Consider the following 21,044-nt stretch of genomic DNA (forward strand, 5'->3'; position numbering starts at 1 on the left):
TCAAGTAGAAGTAAAGAATTTGAAAAAGACAAAGTAAAGAGCTTGAAGAAGAAGAAAATAGCCCAAAGAAGTAGACATAAAGAGTTTGAAGAAAACGTAAAGAGCTCGAAGACAAAGAAGAAGAAGACCTAAAGAGCTCAAGGATGAAGATGAAGAAGACGTAAAGTGCTCCATAAAGAGGAAGAAAAGAGCTCAAAGAAGTAAAAGAAGAAGAGCTGATTCAAAGAGCTCCAATAAAAACTGCTAACAGCCACCGCTGCAACTAACAAACTCCACAAATCCATTCAGCAGCTCCACCATCCACAGTCAGACACACACGGCTGATTATTTACTGCTGAATTACAGCTCACAACTCGCACCAACCCAAACATCCTGGTGCAGACTATTTACTGGAGTTTACCAGCCTGTGGCTCATCAGGCATCTGAAGATCATTACGAGCACGGCCGCTCTCGGCTTTCAATGTCTGATAGTCCACCACTAACATTTTCATCACGTCTCCTCAACAAATATGAAGCATAGATTCTAATTAGATCTATTTTTAGCTCGTCATCGTCTCATTTTCTTCATTGAAAGGTTGTTGACCTTGTCATAGTTTTTGTCAGCAAAATTAACACTGGTCTCTCTTTCGAACTCGATGCCAACTAATTTTGCACGACTTTTAAGCAATGCTTGGACACAGACCTTAGCTGGAGCCGATGAACACCTGTGACTACTGCAGAGTCATTTGTCCCAGGAATATACGTATTTATAAGCTTTTTTCAATTAAATACTAAAGCCAGATGTTGGTGGGTTTTCGCTCCCCACAAACAGTGGAGTGTGGTTTTATATAACTGGTCTGGTTTGTGGCTCAAAGTCTCATTAGATTCAATGAACATTTGTGAATGCTCCTGAGCTCAGGATGAGTCATCAAACATCTGAAATTATTTTACAGAGAAATGACGTAAAAACACAGATTCTTTTATTTGCATACATTTAGCATTTAACAAGATATAAATGATTATTTACCACAGGGTACACAGGATACAAACTGGGAAAATGTATTTTTCATTTCACTGGGTCTTTAATGTGAGGAAGGTGACGATCTCCTCATCACTTCACATCTCATGTTTTCAGCTCGTCATGCTTCATGTACGTCATCAGTTATTCACTCAGGCTGTTTCTATTTATTCCACAGTGTTTACACCTTTTTACCTTCATTCATGAGATAAGTCTTCCTTTACTGGTTACAGGTGAGAGGAGGAGGAGGAGGAGGAGGAGGAGGGTGATGAAGACAATAACAGGTGTACAGTGTGTTTGTTTAAGTTTCTAAAGCCGTTATTGTGTTTGTGTCTCACACTGGATTCCAATTCGTCAAAATGTTTGTTGTCATGTTAAATTTTATGTGTTTGTGTTTTTGGAGCGAAGCCGTTATTAAAACATCTTTGTGTTTCATTATCTGTGTGTGTGTGTTTGTTTTCTCAGCTTTCTTTCATTTTAATCTGCACAAACAAACCCAATCTAGTTCCTATCACAGTCTGATCCACCCGGTCGACACGCTGCGGCTCCAGGCAACATGTTTGTCTGGAATAATTGGATTATTTTAAATTAAACTTTCACAGATGCTCGCTGAGAGATGGAGCTTAAGTCTGAGCTGGTTCCTTAAACCAAAACAAGAAAGTCAGCAGAGGAAAGACGCTGTGCAAAGTCAAAGTTAAGGTCAGCTTTATCATCATTAAAGTAGAAGACAGCAGAGCCACAGCTCCCCGTCTGTTACATCCACAGTTTGTTTCTATATTGTTCATTATAGAAAAAGAAACAAGTAAGAAATATGCTGGAAATGTCAAAGTAATAATAACAAGTTAAAAACATATTTTAATATATTTTTTAAATAAAATATCAGTCAACAGAAACACCACACAGAATGCAGCCGTCTCTTGACTGTGAGGCGACAGGAGGGCGGCACTGAATTGTGTTTTGCAGAAAACATAAAGTCAACCGCATTACATGTATAAACACAATGAGGAACTGTTGCTCATAAACGTATCTGGGAAGTCAAAAAATGTGGATCCTGAACGTATCAGTGAGACATTCACTGACAACCTTAGCCCCGTCTCCACCAAACCCTTTCAGTCCAGCACCTTTGGAACCAGCAGTAAGCCTTCAGACATGGTACCTAGACCCTCGGTCTGTTCAGACAGTCCTCTTAAATGTGGGCGGGGTTGTTGTCACTCACTGCTCCGTCCAGCACTCGCTGTATTTCCTTATCAGCGGTGACACAGATGGAAGTCTGCACCTGGTTTATCGTCCACAGAACGAGGCTGCACGCCCACATTTTCACAACAAAATAGAACAGGCTGCAGTGAGAGTCTCTCTCCATGGGATATTTCAAAATAGCAGCTTTGTGCATTTAGTCCTTCTCAGGCAAGCTCAGGGGTTTAGTGTTGCTGGAGCCCACAGGAAGTGAGGATTAGAATATATGACCTTCACATAATCCGCTCCAAATGAATCTATATTTTTAAAGTCATTACTAAAAGTGTGTGTCATATAAAAACTAAAGTGATGCTCAAAGTTGTCACAGTGAAATTTAAGGTGTGCTGATGGATTCACGTCATCAACTCATGCATTGAGTAACATTACAAGTTAACGTTCCACCTTAAAAGTTGCCGGCAGTCGGCCCAGTGAATGAAGTTATTTTTTTCTCTTTCATTTTATAGTTGTAGTTTACTGATGTATGAACAGAGGTTACATAAAACCAGAGTGAGCGTCCTCTACTGACCAATCAGACTGCAGGGTTTCTAGCTCCACCTTTTAGTACCAGATCTGTGTGCTAGGTACCCCAACAGAGGGGGGACCAAACATGGGGACGCTAAGGAACGCTTCTGTTGGGACCATCCACAACTTTCACTGTGGAGACAGAAAAACAATGAGTACTGAACTGAACTGAACTGCTCGATAGAAATGGGACTTTTGTTTCCCACTAAAATAGCTTAGAATACCAGCTTAAAGAGACTCTCAGCCCAATCCCCAGAAAAAAATACTGACATTGTACATTACTGCAAACCACGGATATGTTACAGAGTCAAACCACGTTGCACCAATTTGTATTTCCTTTGTCAGTTAAATGGTAGACATAGGATGAGCTGCTCTTTAATAAACTGTCCTGTGTTCGTCTTGTTTTCTGGAGTGGAACACAAAGAAATGTCATCATGGAGCAAAACAGAACAAAAAAAGACTTCAACAATCTGTACTCTACATGTTGCAGGGCTGCACAGACTGAAAAATGTGCACAGAGTGCAAGAAGTGGAAACATCACAAGTCCAACAGTGAGCTGTGACTTCAGGATTATTAGACATAAAGAACAAATGTTACTGTTATTATGAAAAACACTGCAAATATTTAGTCAAATAAAACAGTTTTAAGACAAGGCTGCAGAATCCTGAGTTTTATGGTCAGAGTTCAGCAGAACCAGGACCAGAGGAGGTTTCTTTGCTGCATGGCTGTGAGCTGCAGAGGTTTGTTGCCTTCTTCGAACGACGGAGGACAGTATGTGCAAAATATTCAAACCGCATCGACTGCAGGGCGCTCTGCACACATCAGGGCTCCTGTTATATCAAAACTACAAAATAAAAGCCTCTCTCAGACTCACTCTCTCAGGTGTTTGATCCTGGTCTCCAGCTGGCTGCTGTTGATCACTGGGGGCCCCTGAGGGCTCTGAGGGGCCTCAGGCTCTGCTGAGTCTCCTGGTTTGAACACAGAAACAACACAACAAAGATTATTACACATCATAAATTAGAGATTTTATTTCAAATCCTGTTTTTTATCTTGTTTCACTGTATCTCTGCAGTTTAGTCTCTCCTGATGTGAGCGGCTCCGACTCCATTAATATAAGCACAACAGAGTCTGTGGAGGTGATCTGATGGGATTATAATGGCAGGATATCACACACACACACACACACACACACACACACACACACACACACACACACTCTGAAATTGTTATAGAAATGACTGAGTTGAACCCACTCTGAGCTGTGGGAGCTGAGACATGACCAGGCTGCAGAAAACCATCCCGAAGAAGTAAAGATGTGGTTTTTCCTCCGCTGTGACGTCTGAGTTAAAAACATTCAGAGTCTCAACAGGTCGTGAATCTTAACGAGCTCAGAGTCTTAACGAGGCGCTTGATTATAAGAAACTCTGAGCTGTAATGAGCCCTGAATCTTAAAGAGCTCTAATTGTCAGAGGTGGGAGGAAGTCACACGAGTGCAAGTCTCAATCCTAACCTTCAAGTTTCAAGCATGTCCCGAGTCACTGTGGGGAAAACTGAGCAAGTCAAGTCGAGTCAAGACATTGCTCAGGTCAAACAAGTCACAAGTCAAGTCATACTCACAAACTCAAGAGGGAAGAAGTCGAAGGAAGTTCGTATCTACTGCTAACTGTCCTAGCCTGACTGAGCTGGTGTTACAGGTCAGCCGAGGAGGACGCCATGAATGTTTACATCTCGCACAACACAAGGCTCTCATCCACGAGTAGATTTACGCTTCGTTCTGTGCAGAGATGCGGTTGGTGGGTGGAGTTCAGTAGAAAGAAAATAGTTCCTACATGAAACTGCTCACAACAAGGTCTGTGGATTATATTGAACTGTCATGATTTCTGAACATTGCTGGTTTTTCTTTTACCATCTAGTTTCATTGTACTGAAGAGAAGGCAGACATCTTGCTCCAACACTCTGCAACTCAAAAAACACAATCTAGACTGATGAATAGCAACTCAGTGAGAAAAGAAAAATATGTAGCCTATTTATGATTTTGGGGTGGACTGTCGCTCTTACACATCAAGTGACAACGTACTGCTTTTATCTTTAGCTCCTTAGCTGACGAATAAGTTGCTTTCATCTCTTAAACCTACGTCTCTCTGACGTTCATTTCTCTCTTGAACTGACACGTCACTACTTTCATTGGTCACGTATCAGCTGATCTCCACAAACAGATAGCAGCATATGTATACAGAATCTTCAAGTGCCACCCCTAGCACACACTGGACATGTTGCGCTGCAGCTCGTCAACAGATGACCACACAAAGTTATTACTACTTTTACTGAACGATCTGAACTTCCTACTTGTGTTGGCTTCAAATCATGTGTGGACAGGGCCGATCTCCAGAGCTGTGACTCACCAGGAAGTATCTTTTTGACCACTGTCTTTATAATGATGGGTTTGTAGATCGTGAAGCTCGGGATATTTATCAACCTCAACGAGTCTCTCCTCATTCATTCATTCATTCATCGTCACACACGAAACACAACAACTACAGAGTTCTCTTTACACACAGGAGAGGAGTCCAGCTGCTATAGGAGCAGAGAAGAAGAGCTGCTACAGGAGCTGGTCTGTACAGCAGAGAGCGAGTGGGGGAAAATGCATTTAATTGCGGAGGCGGCGAGGCTGGACTTGGCCGCATTTGTAGCAACAATGGTATTAACCAATCACATTTGAAAAGCGAATATGCAATCTTGAATCCCTTCAGCTCTCATCTGACGTTAGCTTATTATTAGCTCTTTGGTATAAATTACTACTTGGATTACTACGGCAACAACACATCATCATGGGGGGTCAGAGGGAACAGAAGTCCCTAACCCAAGGTCAAGAGGGGGTCATGAAAAGGTGTGTGGTTGACCTTTGAAATGGATCAAGTAAAATAATTTACTTACTGACTTAAATCACTGACATTATAAGATCGATGTATTTACATGATTAATAAAGTAATTTGATCATTTCAGCGTGCCATCTGATGCTCCCACCCCCCCTGCAGGAATTGTGAAACGGTGCGGCCCATCTCTCTAGCAAAAGAAAAAGAAGAAGCAGGTGTGACAGGCAGAGCTGAAGATGATGAAAAGTCATTTTTAGGAACAAAACCTGCTGTATCAGCTCAGTTTTAAAGCTACAGTGACGACACTGGTATTATATCAAACGAGGAGGACCTGAGGCATCCAGTGGTACCAACCATGTCAGGTTATCTTGTCAGAAAGGGGGCCAAATAACACTCCAAGTTACGCTACATTTTGGCGAGGGAAAAAGGAACAATGCCATTTTTCAAAATTGTGTATTTAAATATTTCTACATACTGGGGTCCCTAAACTTAAACTTCACATTAAAATTCCATTAATTGGGTATAGCTGGAAAACTGAGAGTTGACAGTCATAAACTCTTTACACTGTTTTAGTTCTGCACATTGTTTAGTCAATATTTGATTACAGATTGAATGAATGAAGGAAGAAAAGAATTATTTGTTCACTCCTGATTTAATCTTATGATTTAATACTTTGCAGTAATTTCCTCAATCAATGTTGTATTTTGTTTTTCCCTAATCAGTGGAGGGCTTTTTTCAGCCCAGGACAAACGTGTGACTACCTCAACTTTTTAATGTCAGAATATAAGGTTTTAACAGCAGATACACAATACATGTGGAAATATGATTAACTGGATATTTACAAGACGTATAAAAACGTAAAGGGATCCCCTGTCGGGTGTGGATGAGAGGGCCCACTTTTGAAAACGTCGTCCCCCTGCCTGTTTTCCAATAACAGCTGGCCTGCTGCACATCACCTGACAGTTCCTACTTTCATCTTTGGCTCTTTCACATTTCAACTGTTTTCAGCGCTTCATGTCCACTGACGGCTCCACGGCCTCATCTCTGCTGATGATTCAAATGCTTTCAGCACCGAGTGACAGTTTCACTGCTTTTAATCTTTAATTGAGAAATCGTGTGCTTTCAGTGACGACCAGAAAGTACTGAAACCTAAATTGTGGTATATCACACAACAACTACCCTCCACTTCAAATTCTTTCACTATTTTCACCACAACAGTCCAGCACAGCGTCCACAGCGCCGTCCACCATGCTCGACCTTTACATCCCTCATGACGCCACTCTGGGACACCTGAACTACCGAACTTGAGGCAGAAACTCATCCCCAACCCAAGCTGAAATATCACCAACAGACATCCCGAAAAATCTGATCCAGCACCAGAAATCTGCAGAACTACAGTTCAAAGTGTTGAACAGGAAGTCTGACATCATCATCGTCGTCATCATCATCATCATTGTCATCATCATCATCATCCTCCACCAACAAGTCTGCAAAACAAACCCTGATGACCAGAATGAACCAAAGAGTCGGCATGACGACAGACCGTCAGACAGCTGAGGCCTCCTCATGTAAATTGGTTGTTGCCATGACAACCTGCAGATACATGCAGAAATATGTACATACATAGAACATGAGCGCATTCATGAATAAATACACATCAACATGCTGTCATTCATATTTCAAAACCCAAAGTAGCAGTTTGTCGACAACATATTTACAGTATATAAATCTACTTATAGTTTAGCCGTCTCCCACACTTTATATCTCATGTTTAATTAAAAAAACATAGAACTGATGCAGAACAAATTAAATGAATTTAAATGTCAGCAGTTTTTTTATTCATATGTTAAAACATTTCCGATGTGTCAGATTGATTTGCATGTAAATGAAACATTTCCATTAAACTAGAATAAATCAGATGTGTTTTATTCGCGGAGCTTCAACCAGTCGAGCAGAATTAGAATTAATTTCCTAAAGAGCAGCTTCAAACCCTCCAGCACAGATTCAAGCCTTTATTTCTGATTTCCTTTGTTTTATAGATTCATATTTAGTAAAGAGCCTCCTTGTATTTTTTCACAGCAACAGCTCCTTTAGTGCAGCAGTCATGTCACTCACCACACAGCTACTACTTTTCTCATTCACTAATTTGTTCCACTTCTATGTTGCTGTTTTTTTCAACAGCTGTCAAGACTTATAACTTCCTGTGCAGATGTTTCACATTAAAAGCATCTCAGATACTCTCAAGACAGAATCCCTCCCTTTCCTGGTCAGCTTTTATTTTGAAACTTACATAGGAAGTTTTGTGTTTCATTGTAGCTGCAACAGCAACAGAAGAAAATGCAAAGTTAAGGTCACTGTTGTACTGAAGGAGTTCAGGATGTGAGATTCTACCTGTTATTTGAGAATTCAGAGGACTTTGTTCTTATTTCATCCTATTTAAACACTTAAAGGTATAATATGTAGTTTTTCCACATAAAAATGTCTAAAAACAACTAAACCAATATTATATATTTTGTTTAGTTGGGTACTTTGATTATCAGAAATGTTTCCTACAATTTTTCAAACCCAGATAAATATGAAATATTAATAAAAGTTACAGACCGTGTCATTAGGTCGCATGTCAATGGTGGCGTAACTCCAGTTACCATAGACATTAAATGAAGGAGAAGAAGAAGAAGCAGACCGGATGAGACGTCAGAGAATGAACGTTACTGTTGCTAGGCTAAGCTAACTCGTCATGGATCATGATTATGCATTCACGGTTGCTGCACCTTCTGACACCGAAGCTATCCCGGTAAACAAGCCGGTAAAACGGAAACGTACGGGTCAACCAAGCGATCCCAGAAGAATTTGGGATAAGAAGAGAGCTGCCACGGTCGGTTTTGGTTTCACGGAGTGAGGAACGTCAGATGTGTATCTGCTATAGGACTACAACTCCCATGATCCCACGTTACTTTGTGACGTCATCCAACTCCGTCTTCTGTTACTGTTTTGGTTTGGGACCCCTAGCAGCAGAAAATTACATATTGCAGGTTTAAGGTATTTTCATGTCAAAAACAAAGAGTAAAATCATTTTTCAGTGCTTTCTAAACATGTTATAATTACAGTTGTCACAAATCGTCAGACTAAACTTGCTGAATTCTATCAAAACTACTTGATCCAGATATCAGAAGTTAAACAATCTGAGCTGCAGATTATAACGTTATCTCAGCAGCATAAACTTAAGCTTCCACGTGCTGTTAGCAGCTGTTAGCATGTAGAATAATTTATTGTTTTTATTGCAGAATGAACCTGGGGAGTAGTTGTTTAGTTTCCCCTCTTGTGAAACTAATGAAGTATTTTGTATTGAGTAATACTCACACAGATCATACAGTATGTTTTAAAAGTACTTTGACACTGTCATCACCCGCAAGATGATTCCACCAAATGTGCAACTGTTCCTTAAAAGGTTCAGTGTGTCAGATTTAGTGCCATCTAGTGGTGAAGATTACAGATCGTAACCAGCTGAAACTTCTCCTGGTTCGAATTCCTTCAGTGTTCATTGTTCAGGAGCTGAATGATCCACAGAGTCTCTTCCTCTCAGAAACAAACAGACTGAGCAGCTGATTTACACCAGAAAACACTCTGAATGAAGACATTTCACATGACAAAGAATTTTCACATGTTTTTACAAGGCTGTTGGTGGCAGATGGGCTTCTATTACAATGCCCTACATGAAAACGTGAATGTCTCTATCTAGAGCCAGTGTTTGGTTTGTCTGTTCTGGGCTACTGTAGAAACACGGCAGACTCTATAGACAAGGACCTGCTCCCTGTGTAGATATAAACAGCTCATTCTAAGGAAACTAAAACACAATGCTTTTTCCTCTTTAAGGTGATTAAACACTAAATTAAACATATGATATTCCACTACTGCCAACCTATCCCCCTAAATCCTCCACACACTTCTGTTAAATCTGTTCCTAATCATTTCATATATAGTTGTTTTCTTCAACATTTCCACAGTTAGAGTTTGGAGCAGCAGCAGCAGCAGCAGCAGCAGAAGTCACTGTGTTGTTGCACTGTTTCCTCTGACATCTACAGCTGAGCTGCTCAGGTGTTTTTTTTTCTGTTCTGAGGTCAGTGAAGCGAGACGAACAGGTTTCACAGCAGAGGACAGATTGTGACTGAACCAAACCAAGAGGAACTGAAGACTGCGAGGAGGAGAAGGACGAACACACTCGGTTAAAGACTGCAGGGATAAACATCCAGTCATTAACATTGGTCTCCATGGGAAGGACACAGTTATTAACAGAACTCAAGCTGCTGCTGGAGGACCAGGAGGAAGAGGAGGAGGATGAAGAGGAGGAGTGGGATCTGAACTTTGAATCTGGCTGTGTTCAATCTGACTTTAACTCTGTGTGAAAAAACACTCATTCTCATTCATCTCAATCAGACCACTCTGTCATCACTGTTAGGTTAAAGGCATTTGTCCGGCTCATTTTCAGGTCAAAAAACACTTTATTTTCCTCGGACTGTCTCTGCTGAAAGACCTGTACGCCAACTCACCACCAGGATAAATGCTGCCATTGTACAACACTTGTTAATAATATTATAAACGGCCTTGATATTCACCAACACTGTGCAGCTCTTTTCGTCGATCTGTCTAAGGCATTCGATACGGTGGACCATAATATTTTATTAGGCAAACTATCATCCATTGGCCTAGACAGTCTCTCTATCAGCTGGTTCTCTGACTATCTTTCAAGTAGAACACAAGCGGTAGTTGCAGATGGTGCTAGATCCAGCTCTCTTTCTTTGGGCAAAGGAGTTCCACAAGGATCCATCCTGGGCCCACTTTTATTTACTCTTTATATTAACAACATTTTACTCCCCTCACCACTTTGTGATGCTCATTTTTATGCGGACGACACAATTTTATACAGTTTTGGCCCCACTCTTAAATCAGCCGATGCAAGCCTGCAATCTGCTTTTAACTGTTTTCAACTGTCTCTTATTTCCCACAAGCTTGTCCTGAATCCCAGTAAAACTAAAGCTATGTGGTTCACAAGGTCACAACTAAATGATTCCTGTCTCAGTATTCAAACCCTGTATGGTGAGTCAGTTGAAACTGTTGAGTCTTATAAATACCTGGGCATTTGGTTGGACACCAAGCTTTCTTTTCAAACCCATGTGGAACACCTTTCAAAGAAATTAAGAGTAAGAATTGTTTTTTATACAGAAATAAATCATGTTTCACCTCACCCAGCAGGAAGACCATCGTACAATCCACAATAATGTCTGTTTTTGATTTTGGTGATGTCATATACATGCATGCCTCAGCTTCCACATCGAAACCTCTCAATGCAGTTTTTCACAGTGCCTTACGTTTTATCACTCGGGATCGGTATCTTACCCATCACTGCATTTTATATGAAAAAGTGGGCTGGCCCTCTCTCGAAGTTTGCAGAGAACAGCACTGTCTTTTATTCATTTATAAAGCCTTGTGTGGAAAGCGTCCCTTATATTTAACCTTACTTTTAAAACTTTGTACCCCTGGTTATAATACATGTTCACAGACACAGCTTAGACTTCACATCCCACGTATGAAAAGTGAACTAGGAAAGACCGCCTTCAGTTTTTATTCAATTTAGCTGACATCAGCTTCTGTACTGCGTCGCTATGTAAACTCTGATATGTATGTACGTGTTTGAAACATATCTGTGGTTTGCAGCAACATACAATGTCAATATTTTCTCCGGGGGACTGAGCTGTGCATTCACCCACTGACATGCTGCTATGATCTAGCTCCTGCCTGCTTAATCCAACCCCTCGAAAAAGCCCAGTCTGCTCTGATTGATAAGCGTTTCCAGGTCTTTTGTATCTTGGCGTCTCTGCACCGTCTCTGCTGCTGGGGATTGACTGCAGCGGACAATAGAGGCGCAAATCTAGAAAGATTTAGGGTCTGGCTATGAGTAATGCAAATGGCCCAACTCGAGGGGCGGCACCAAGCATGCATTTGAAAATATCACTGCAGCAACTGGATAACACTACGACCAATCAGAACAATACACGGGGTGATGTATACGTTTAGCTACCAGTGGAGCTAACTGGTAGATTAGACTCTTGCCGTATCCGGTCGGCAAAAACGTCCTTCTTGCAAAGGAAAGACTCGAGCGCCGTCTTCTGTTCCTCTTTCGGAGAAAAAGCCAAGTCTAACTCGTTCATTGTAGCGGCCAAAGCTGTTTCAAACAACCGGTGTTCATCCGTAGCCATCTTGCAATGTTTACTGACTGATTCCGGACTTCGTCGTTGCAGCACTGTCGTCATATGTTTAGCTCGCCTCTGGCCCGCCTATATCAGATACACCGATGTGATTGGTGCAGCTCGGCTCCAACGGCATGGGTAATGAGCATCATTACTGATTGCCAGAGTGACTCGCTGAGCCTAAAGTTATGAAGTTAAGACGGAAAATTTCTTCAATATTTTACTTTTTAATTTCAATCTTTTACAGTTTTAAAATAACACAAAATAAAAAGGGCCCTAAGCAAAACTCTGGGCACCCTGCACGCTCAGTGCTCAGTAGCGCCCCCTTCTTCCAAACCCTTCTTGTATCCAGCTCAGAGTCTTTCAGTTCTTGTTTGGAGGATTTCTTTTTGGGCCGCCTTCATGCTCTGCTCTTTGAGCTCTATCCACAGATGTTTGATGATGTTTAGGTCGGGGGACTGTGAGGGGTGTGGCCAAACCTTCAGCTTGAGGCAGGCCATCGTGGATTTTGAGGTATGTTTAGGATGCTGATGAAGTGTCGTGATGAAATATATTGTCACATATTGCAAATGATTACCTTTTCTCAACTCCAAATTATGTTCCCAAAAAGGAAAACTTTGTCAACATCTGTTTTATCTAACAAGATAAAGTTTTCAGTCTGTTCGTCTGACTTCAGCCATTTTTTTCGCAGCAGTAAAATGTGTCTAGTGGACTGAGAAAGCAACTGATTATATTATTCTAGTAAAGTTTAATTTGTATTTGTAATATTGATAATTTATGTAATAATAAATTGATCTTTGGCACTGTGTAACGGTGTGATATAGCCACACAAAAATATTGCGATACTTTGTTATATTGATTTTTTTCCCTGGTTTGTTTGTGTGATGTGTTGCATGTTCTGCTTTAACTGAAAATTAAAGAGTCATTCATTCATTCATTGTTTCACATGAAGCTATTTCATATCATTTTGTACAAAGTACTTTGTCTCTGTCCCCAGTGTGTACATTAAACATACACTGTGCATGTGTACTTTATGTGTACGGTCTGAACTCACCACTCAGTTCCTCCTCCAGAACTTCCTGCATGTGCTTCATCATGGCCTCCAGCTCGCTGACCTGAGGGCGACAGAAACCAAAAACTATTTATGGTATTATTCTCTTTAACAATTATAGTTGATTTCATCCTGCCGTGTATAGTTTCTGTGTCGGGAAAACACTGACGTTCCTTTAAATGGTCAAAAAAATAAATAAATAAATATATATATATATATATATACACATTGTTTTTTATGTTTCAAATCATGCTTTAAGTTCTTGAAATGAAATTTATTACATTTATTTTTTTCAATGCATATAAGGAAATATCTGCAAATCATTTATTCACCAACTTTTTTCTTGGTGGCTGAAACATGATCAGTGTTTTCATGGTTTTGTTTTAACAACAAAAAGCAAGTTCAGGAAATATGTCTCTTAAAAATGAAACATTTTACATTGACTCAAACGTTTTGACTTTTGAGTAATTTTTTAAACCACCATCCATCCTGCCCAAACCTAAACAAAATAAAAAATATATGTATTATGCAGCCCTAACTCATTCCACCTTAAAACTACTTGATGCACTTCACCTCTGTGCTCTTTGTTACAGGAGAGAAATATCACATTTACATTATTGAACAGACAAAAACATGAGTGTAAATCACTTGTGTGTCACTACGTTATTATGGTGCATCATCAGAATGTGTCAGTTTGATTTCACTCATTATTTCTGTAACAGAAACAGAGTGAAGTTAATCCAGTTTCATCTGATTCCAATTAAAGTTGATTTAAACATTCTCAAACTGCAGTCAAACAGTCAGTACGGTCGCAGCTCCAGAGCGAAGCACAGAGAGGACAGTTTGGAGGACGTGTGACGTGAAGATGTGATAAAGAGACACACACCAGTTCAACACGCAGCGTCTCTGTTTCATCCTCGACAGCATTCCCTCACATTTTATCTCCCGACTGACGGACACTAAAAACATCTCAGTCCAATTAGTCACCCGAATCATATTTATATTCAGCTCCATCCTCACATGAGCCTCCTGTAAGTTACTCAGACGTGACAACACTGTGCAGGTCAGTGATGATGCACTGACACAAGTTATAACGAGCTGCTCTTTATGGTTTCTATTTCAATTAATAGACATCTAATGACCATTAGATTCTAACAGCTCATGTACGACATCAGTGTGTTTCATCTGACTGAGTTATGACACTGAGAAGAAGAAGAAGAAGAAGAAGAAGAAGAAGAAGAAGAAGAAGAAGAAGAAGAGAGGCCGATAGACACAATTAAATTATTCAGCTTCAAAGGGTTAAACTGAATAATAGTAAATATTTAATATGTTGCTGCACAACAGTTTCCCTCTGGTCTTAATTCATCTCATCTCAGGTGGTCATGTCTCCACAGGCGTCAGATTTGTAAAGTACTGCGTCGCGGAAATGTTGACACTTAACTTATTTTTTACATTTCAATGATGCTGTGGTTGAACTGTGGTTATGTTTAGGCACAAACACCAAATGGTTATGGTTCAGAAAAGATCATGCTTTGGCTTAAAGTCAAAGCAGGAAACATGGCGATGCCTTGGTAACAAACGAAGGCTTTTTGTGGCACTTTCTGTCACAGAAACACAACGACAGGTCACTGAGCAGCTGTGCTTTAATTATCTTCAGATGCTGCATGAGCGACAGGCTGGGAAACTCCAGTAAATAGTCTGCACCAGGATGTTTCACAGTCAGAGCGGAGCAGTGTCAGCAGTTGGTGTGAGTTGTGAGCTGTAATTCAGCAGGAAATACAGCAAAACTTTCAGATCAGAGACCGAACAGCAGCCAGAAGAATATAAGATTTAAAAAAACACGGGGAAAAAAATAATGATTCATTTAACTAAACTAAACTAAACTTTAACTAAAATGTTTTGAATTTTCTTCAACTGAAAGATTTTAAATTTTCGTCGACTAAAATGTTTTAAAAAATTTTAGATTAAAAATTTTAAGTTTTTGTCAGCTAAAAAATTTTCTAATTTTCATCAACAAAAACATTTTAAATTTACTTTCACAACATTGTTTTGAATTTTCGTCGACTTAAACTTGACTAAAACTTTGAAGGATAAAAATGACAAACTAAAACTAATAAATATTTTCATCTCAAAACTAAGAATAAATCTAAAAAAGCTGTCAGCATTAACACTGGAGCTCTTGTAGTCATTTCTTCTTCCTCTGTGGCATCATATTAATATTCACACAACAGGAGTGAACAGAAACAGGACTTCAGTTTTATTCTGATCATTTTGGGAAATTTCAGATAAAATTTTGAGCTTATTTGGATGGAACTTAATGACTGTGTTGATGATTTGACTCTGACAAGTAAAATATTATTAAAAGAGTTTCATTTAAGGCAGCAGAGGATGTTTGGTCAGAGTCTGTCTGGTGCAGACATACGGCAGAATATCAACGACACAATCAGCTGCTTCACGTTTACTGACAGCACAGTTAGTGCGACTGCCACAGTGACGATGGCACTGACAGTGTAACACACACATCCACCTGCAGATTTATGTATAAACTGATATAAATAATAAATACACATTTAAATATGACTGTATCCAGGACTCTGATTCATTAGTTCGAACTCCCATCGGATGTTCTATGTTCACTTTGTGCTGGAGCTTGGGGCTGTGAAAGCCTGCCTGTGTGCTGTGATGGAAACACAGCGAGTCTCTGCAGCAGAGTCTCAGCTGACATGTTCAAGTCTTGGGGGAGTTTCACCCTGCTGCTGCTGCTGCTGCTGCTGCTGCTCTCTCTTCACCTGATTACACTGACGGGATGAAGCTGCTCCCTCAGCTCTCTCTATCACTCTGCAGCAGTCCGTCCGCTCGACGCACGACGACTGAAGCAACAATAAATACAGTTTTTCATTATCTGTGACAATAAACTCTGCTGCTTTTCTTCATGTTTGTGTTTGTGTTCATCATTCAGGAACATTTATGGCTCTCATCAGAGGCTCAGGCCCAGAGGACTGAAATCTAATCATGTTGGCCTCTTATTATTTTTTTTCCTCTATACAGATCCTCGTGAGATGGTTCATGGTAGACGCATAAAATTTTTAACAATGACTTGAAGTTGTGACCAAATGATGCTCAACAAACACAACCCCAATCAGCCTGATGGGGGCGCTATAATTAAGGGCCAAAAATGCAGTTTTAGAGAGGCCACGCCCCTCACACTGTAAGTCTGACTGACTTCGGACTGGACACACAGGTCCAGCTCAGCTCGACAAGGAAGCATCAATCTGCCTGTTTTCACTATTGACCAATAGGGGGCGATGGTGTTGCTGCAGAGGGGCGTGGTCAAACAGATTTGGTCGTAAATGAATGAGCATCATAAACATTGTGAGTTATTTTTAATGTAGGTGCTGGAAGCTGGCAAAATTCTTGATCCTTCACAACCTTCAACATTTGATGGTCTGTGCTGCTCAAATCCCGGAGTTACAGCATACAGCCTGTGTTGGGCGTTACACTATTATTACTTTTTCCGGTAACAAGTAGGGCTGGGCGATATGACCAAAATCTATCACGATATAGTTCATTTCATATCCCGATATATAGCACATTTTAATCCAATGAATAAAAAGTTGTAAGTGCAGTAAAAGCTTCGCAAATTAAAAAGCCAAGAAGAGTAATTTATCAATGTGATCCGTGCAAAAGATGGACTGACTCCAAATGATGAAAAATATTGCCGTATAAAGTGTAATTTGCATCACAACAATATAAACGACAGAGCAAAAATATGAAACGATAGACATTTTTCTCTCGTCACACGATATATATCGTCATATCACACATCCCTAGTAACAAGTAGTGTAACTAATTATGAACAAAATTTCAGTATTAATATTAAAGTTACCCTGAAACCAAACAACTTGTTACACCAGCTGCACTGTTTCTGTAGAAATGTAAAAAGTGTCACCAGATGGGCGGAGCTACATTTGAAGTACTGCATACAAACTATGACAGTCACTGAATCCTTCACAGGAAGTTCCTGCAAATATTTCACAATAAAAGTCTTTTTATAAAATGAAGGGATTATCTCAGCTGAAATGATGAGGAGCTTTTAATTTGAAACGGATACAGGAAGTGTTGAGTTTGAAATGACGGTGTGATGCATTAAATTTAACAGGATTGAAATTAAAAACAGAATAATAAATGAGGGCCTGTCTCTAATGTAGTGTGTTTGAGATGCAGCTGGTAGCCTCTGCAGCTGTGCTGAGTAAAGGCCCAGACACTATCTGTGAGTTTGATTCCTTTATATCCTCCATTATGAAGAAAGAACATTCTTTGCTAGCTTGATGCTAATGGCAGTACTCAGTGGGTTGATAAAGTGCCTCTGCTGTTTCCTTTTCACTCTGTGTGCTAACGTCCCTACAGGAAATATCTAAAAGGCTGCACTGTTGTTATCGCACAGTTTCCAGGGCAACAGATCGCTCTGTGTTCCTATTGGTCAAAGTGACGGCTGTGACGGGAGAAGTCGTGGAAGACAAAAGGAAAATCAAACACGCTAGACTTTCTGTCGGGAGCTGACACCGTACAGCGCTGTGTTGGTCTGAACCTGGGATTATTTAGCTAAAAGTAGGAACCATACCAATTTCACCAATCCATTCATGCCTTAAGTTACTTTCCAAAAGGCCGAAACAGAGTTTGTCTGTCCTCTGGTTAATGAGCTCTACAGTCTGTGTTTGTGTCACTGACCAGCTGTGGTGAAAGCTGACATGTAAATTCAAACCGTTGACTCGGTGTCTTGACAGTGCTGAGCATTAAGGGAATAAAGACCAAATTATCATTTTAAATGTCTGTCTGTGACTTTTCTTTCTACACAAACCAGCGGTGACTCAAATATGAGACCAGCAGCGTGTGAACAGACGTCTGGTCTGAACGGACTTCCTGTTGCCTACATGTGTCGAAGACGGTTCAGACCTCATGGACATGTTTGATCAGCTGTGGAGCTCTGAGGACAGACGGTCAGTAGGAGGTGAGACGGTGAAAAAAGAAATAACTGCTGTTCTGACAACACAGTCACTGATCAGATGTGTGTCAGCTCTGACGCCAGACGACCACGTTAACACAGCCTGGATAAAAAGTTGTATCATATTCATCACATTTAAGAATTTATCTCTGAGGCTAAAGGTCAGCACCGACACAGGAAGTCACATGTTCTTCATTTAGCAAAGTGTTGAAGTTGGTCTCTCGAAATCACACCATTAATCCTCTGACTTGCTTTGTCAGTTGATCACATCAGGATCTCAGACTGTGCCAGAGGACTGAGACGAGTGCTGAGGCTTTTCTTTTGTGCAAAAGACATTTTTTCTTTCTTCAGTTTCAGTTTTTTTTTTAATCCAATCATTGATTTATTTTCAATGCACTTAAAGAGAAAGTCTAAAGCCCCGTCTCCACCAAACCCTTTCAGTCCAGCACCTTTGGAACCAGCAGTAAGCCTTCAGACATGGTACCTAGACCCTCGGTCTGTTCAGACAGTCCTCTTAAACGTGGGCGGGGTTGTTGTCACTCACTGCTCCGTCCAGCACTCGCTGTATTTCCTCATCAGCGGTGACACAGATGGAAGTCTGCACCTGGTTTATCGTCCACAGAACGAGGCTGCACGCCCACATTTTCACAACAAAATAGAACAGGCTGCAGTGAGAGTCTCTCTCCATGGGATATTTCAAAATAGCAGCTTTGTGCATTTAGTCCTTCTCAGGCAAGCTCAGGGGTTTAGTGTTGCTGGAGCCCACAGGAAGTGAGGATTAGAATATATGACCTTCACATAATCCGCTCCAAATGAATCTATATTTTTAAAGTCATTACTAAAAGTGTGTGTCATATAAAAACTAAAGTGATGCTCAAAGTTGTCACAGTGAAATTTAAGGTGTGCTGATGGATTCACGTCATCAACTCATGCATTGAGTAACATTACAAGTTAACGTTCCACCTTAAAAGTTGCCGGCAGTCGGCCCAGTGAATGAAGTTATTTTTTTCTCTTTCATTTTATAGTTGTAGTTTACTGATGTATGAACAGAGGTTACATAAAACCAGAGTGAGCGTCCTCTACTGACCAATCAGACTGCAGGGTTTCTAGCTCCACCTTTTAGTACCAGATCTGTGTGCTAGGTACCCCAACAGAGGGGGGACCAAACATGGGGACGCTAAGGAACGCTTCTGTTAGGACCATCCACAACTTTTACCGTGGGGACGGAAACGATGCAGGCTTAAGAGACTGTACTTGCTTGGTGACTGATTTATATAAATTCTGGTGTCATCTGCATAAAAATAGTCCTTGCTCTGTAACTTTTCCCCCTGTAGTGTTTGCAGGTTGAATATTTGCTGGTGCCGCTGTCAAAAAGACAATCAAATCGTTTCATCTTCCTTAGAGCAGAGCAACTACCAACAACACAGTCACGTCTGTTGTTCCAGCATCCAACATTTCCACCACTGGGGATACTAACTGGTCATTGCTCTGATTGAAAGGGGCAAAAAATTATATATTGCACATTTAACTAAAGCTTATGATTGCAGTAGTTAACATTCCTGAATATAATATAAATGTCTTATTTCTAAGTTGTCTATTGAACTCAGATGATTTGAAGAGTTTAGTACATTTTGTTAAATTTAAAATTAAGGTTAAAACATGTTGACGATATTCCCCAAACTACATTCTTTCAAAGTACTGTTTGGTGTCCTCAGATTCAGGTATAATTTTGCCACAGATATAAACCAGAGAAATAGGAGCATCACATTTCCTCTGCACAACAGCCACAGATAGTGTGAAAGAGTTGGAGGCTTTTAGCTGCTGCTCTGTTCAGCCTCAGCTCCACTAATTATCCAGTTTCGCTCCATTTCTTTTCTTCTCTTTTTTCTGTCATCACTATCAGCAGTGACAAATAGGTTTAATCTCTCTCAGCCTCCCATTTTCTCTGAACCCAAAAACACACCACAAGCATTCACTGCTGGACTCTCATAAGCTCACTCTCTCTCTGCAGACAGTATATTAGACCGGTCCCTTCAGTCTGCTGTTATAAATTGGCTGTAATCGTCCAGGGATGCAGAGCTGCTATTTACTGAAAAAATGGGATCCGACTCGTCCTTTTGCTATTGGCCTGGAACAGTGTGTGTGTGTGTGTGTGTGTGTGTGTGTGTGTGTGTGTGTGTGTGTGTGTGTGTGTGAGAGAGAGAGATGACTGAACTAGAACAAACTGAATTTTCTGTGCTGCAAAAATTAATCTTAAAAAGTGAAAAACTTTATGTTTTAACTCTTAAATAAAATGTGTGTTTCACTTTGTTTTTCCCATTCAATCAAAGCCCGGTACACACTGTGTGATTTTGGGCTGTCCCAGACGAAAGATGACCATCATGAAAGAAACGTGGCGATATCTGTGGTTGTGGCTCTAAAACAGTGGTCCTACATCACACAGTCAGAGAGGTTCAAGGATGGCTGTTGCCACAGTCTGTGATCAAAGACAGCCTGGAATAAAATTCTTACAGTGTCACATATCTGAGACCATCTCACTGTGTGACTGCTGTTACCACTTATGCCTACTAACCAACCAATAGAAACTGATCAGCACTAAACCCAAACCAACAGACAGATAGCAGCTCGCCATGGAGGCAAAACACGCTAAAAGAAATGTGTGTGATTCCAGCAAAGAGGAAAAGCTGGTGAAGCCTTGTCTGTATGACGTGTCCTCCAGCTCTGACCATGATCGCGTAAAGGACGAAGCATGGAAGGAAACAGAGGCGGAGCTACAGCTGCCAGGTGAGACACCTAGCAGCTAGAAACACACACACACTGCAGTGTATAGAGACAGAGTGCAACACGTCATAATCTGAAAGCCACGCCCCCAAAGGGGAAACAAAACCAGCTTTCCCCCTCACACTTTGCCCCTCTGTTTCCAGCCTGTTGAGTCTTCCCTAAGTCCAAATGCCGAAAAGTTGCTGTGTGGTGGGCTGTACGGCCAATAAAAACCCAGAGCTTAGCTTTTATCAGCTGCCGAGCAGAAAAACGGAACCTTGTAGAAGACAAAAGTGGATGCAGGCAATAAAACGTGAGGGAAGAAACTGTGGGATCCTGACACTCGGTATGTCTATGTGTG

At 40.7% G+C, this 21,044-nt stretch overlaps 1 protein-coding gene across 2 annotated transcripts in view; it reads right to left on the reverse strand.

Moving 5' to 3' along the window:
* Positions 1–21,044, reverse strand: part of nek11 (NIMA-related kinase 11) — a 117,303-nt gene that overhangs the window by 13,027 nt on the left and 83,232 nt on the right. For both annotated transcript variants that reach the window (XM_049583403.1, XM_049583402.1), the window contains exons 14-15: positions 12,925–12,985; positions 3,627–3,720 (exon numbers count right to left, since the gene is read on the reverse strand). In XM_049583403.1, the coding sequence (XP_049439360.1) occupies positions 3,627–3,720; positions 12,925–12,985 (155 nt within the window). The remainder of the gene's footprint in view (positions 1–3,626; positions 3,721–12,924; positions 12,986–21,044) is intronic.

The sequence above is a fragment of the Epinephelus fuscoguttatus genome, linkage group LG8 (assembly GCF_011397635.1).
Source record: "Epinephelus fuscoguttatus linkage group LG8, E.fuscoguttatus.final_Chr_v1".
Lineage (NCBI taxonomy): Eukaryota > Metazoa > Chordata > Actinopteri > Perciformes > Serranidae > Epinephelus > Epinephelus fuscoguttatus.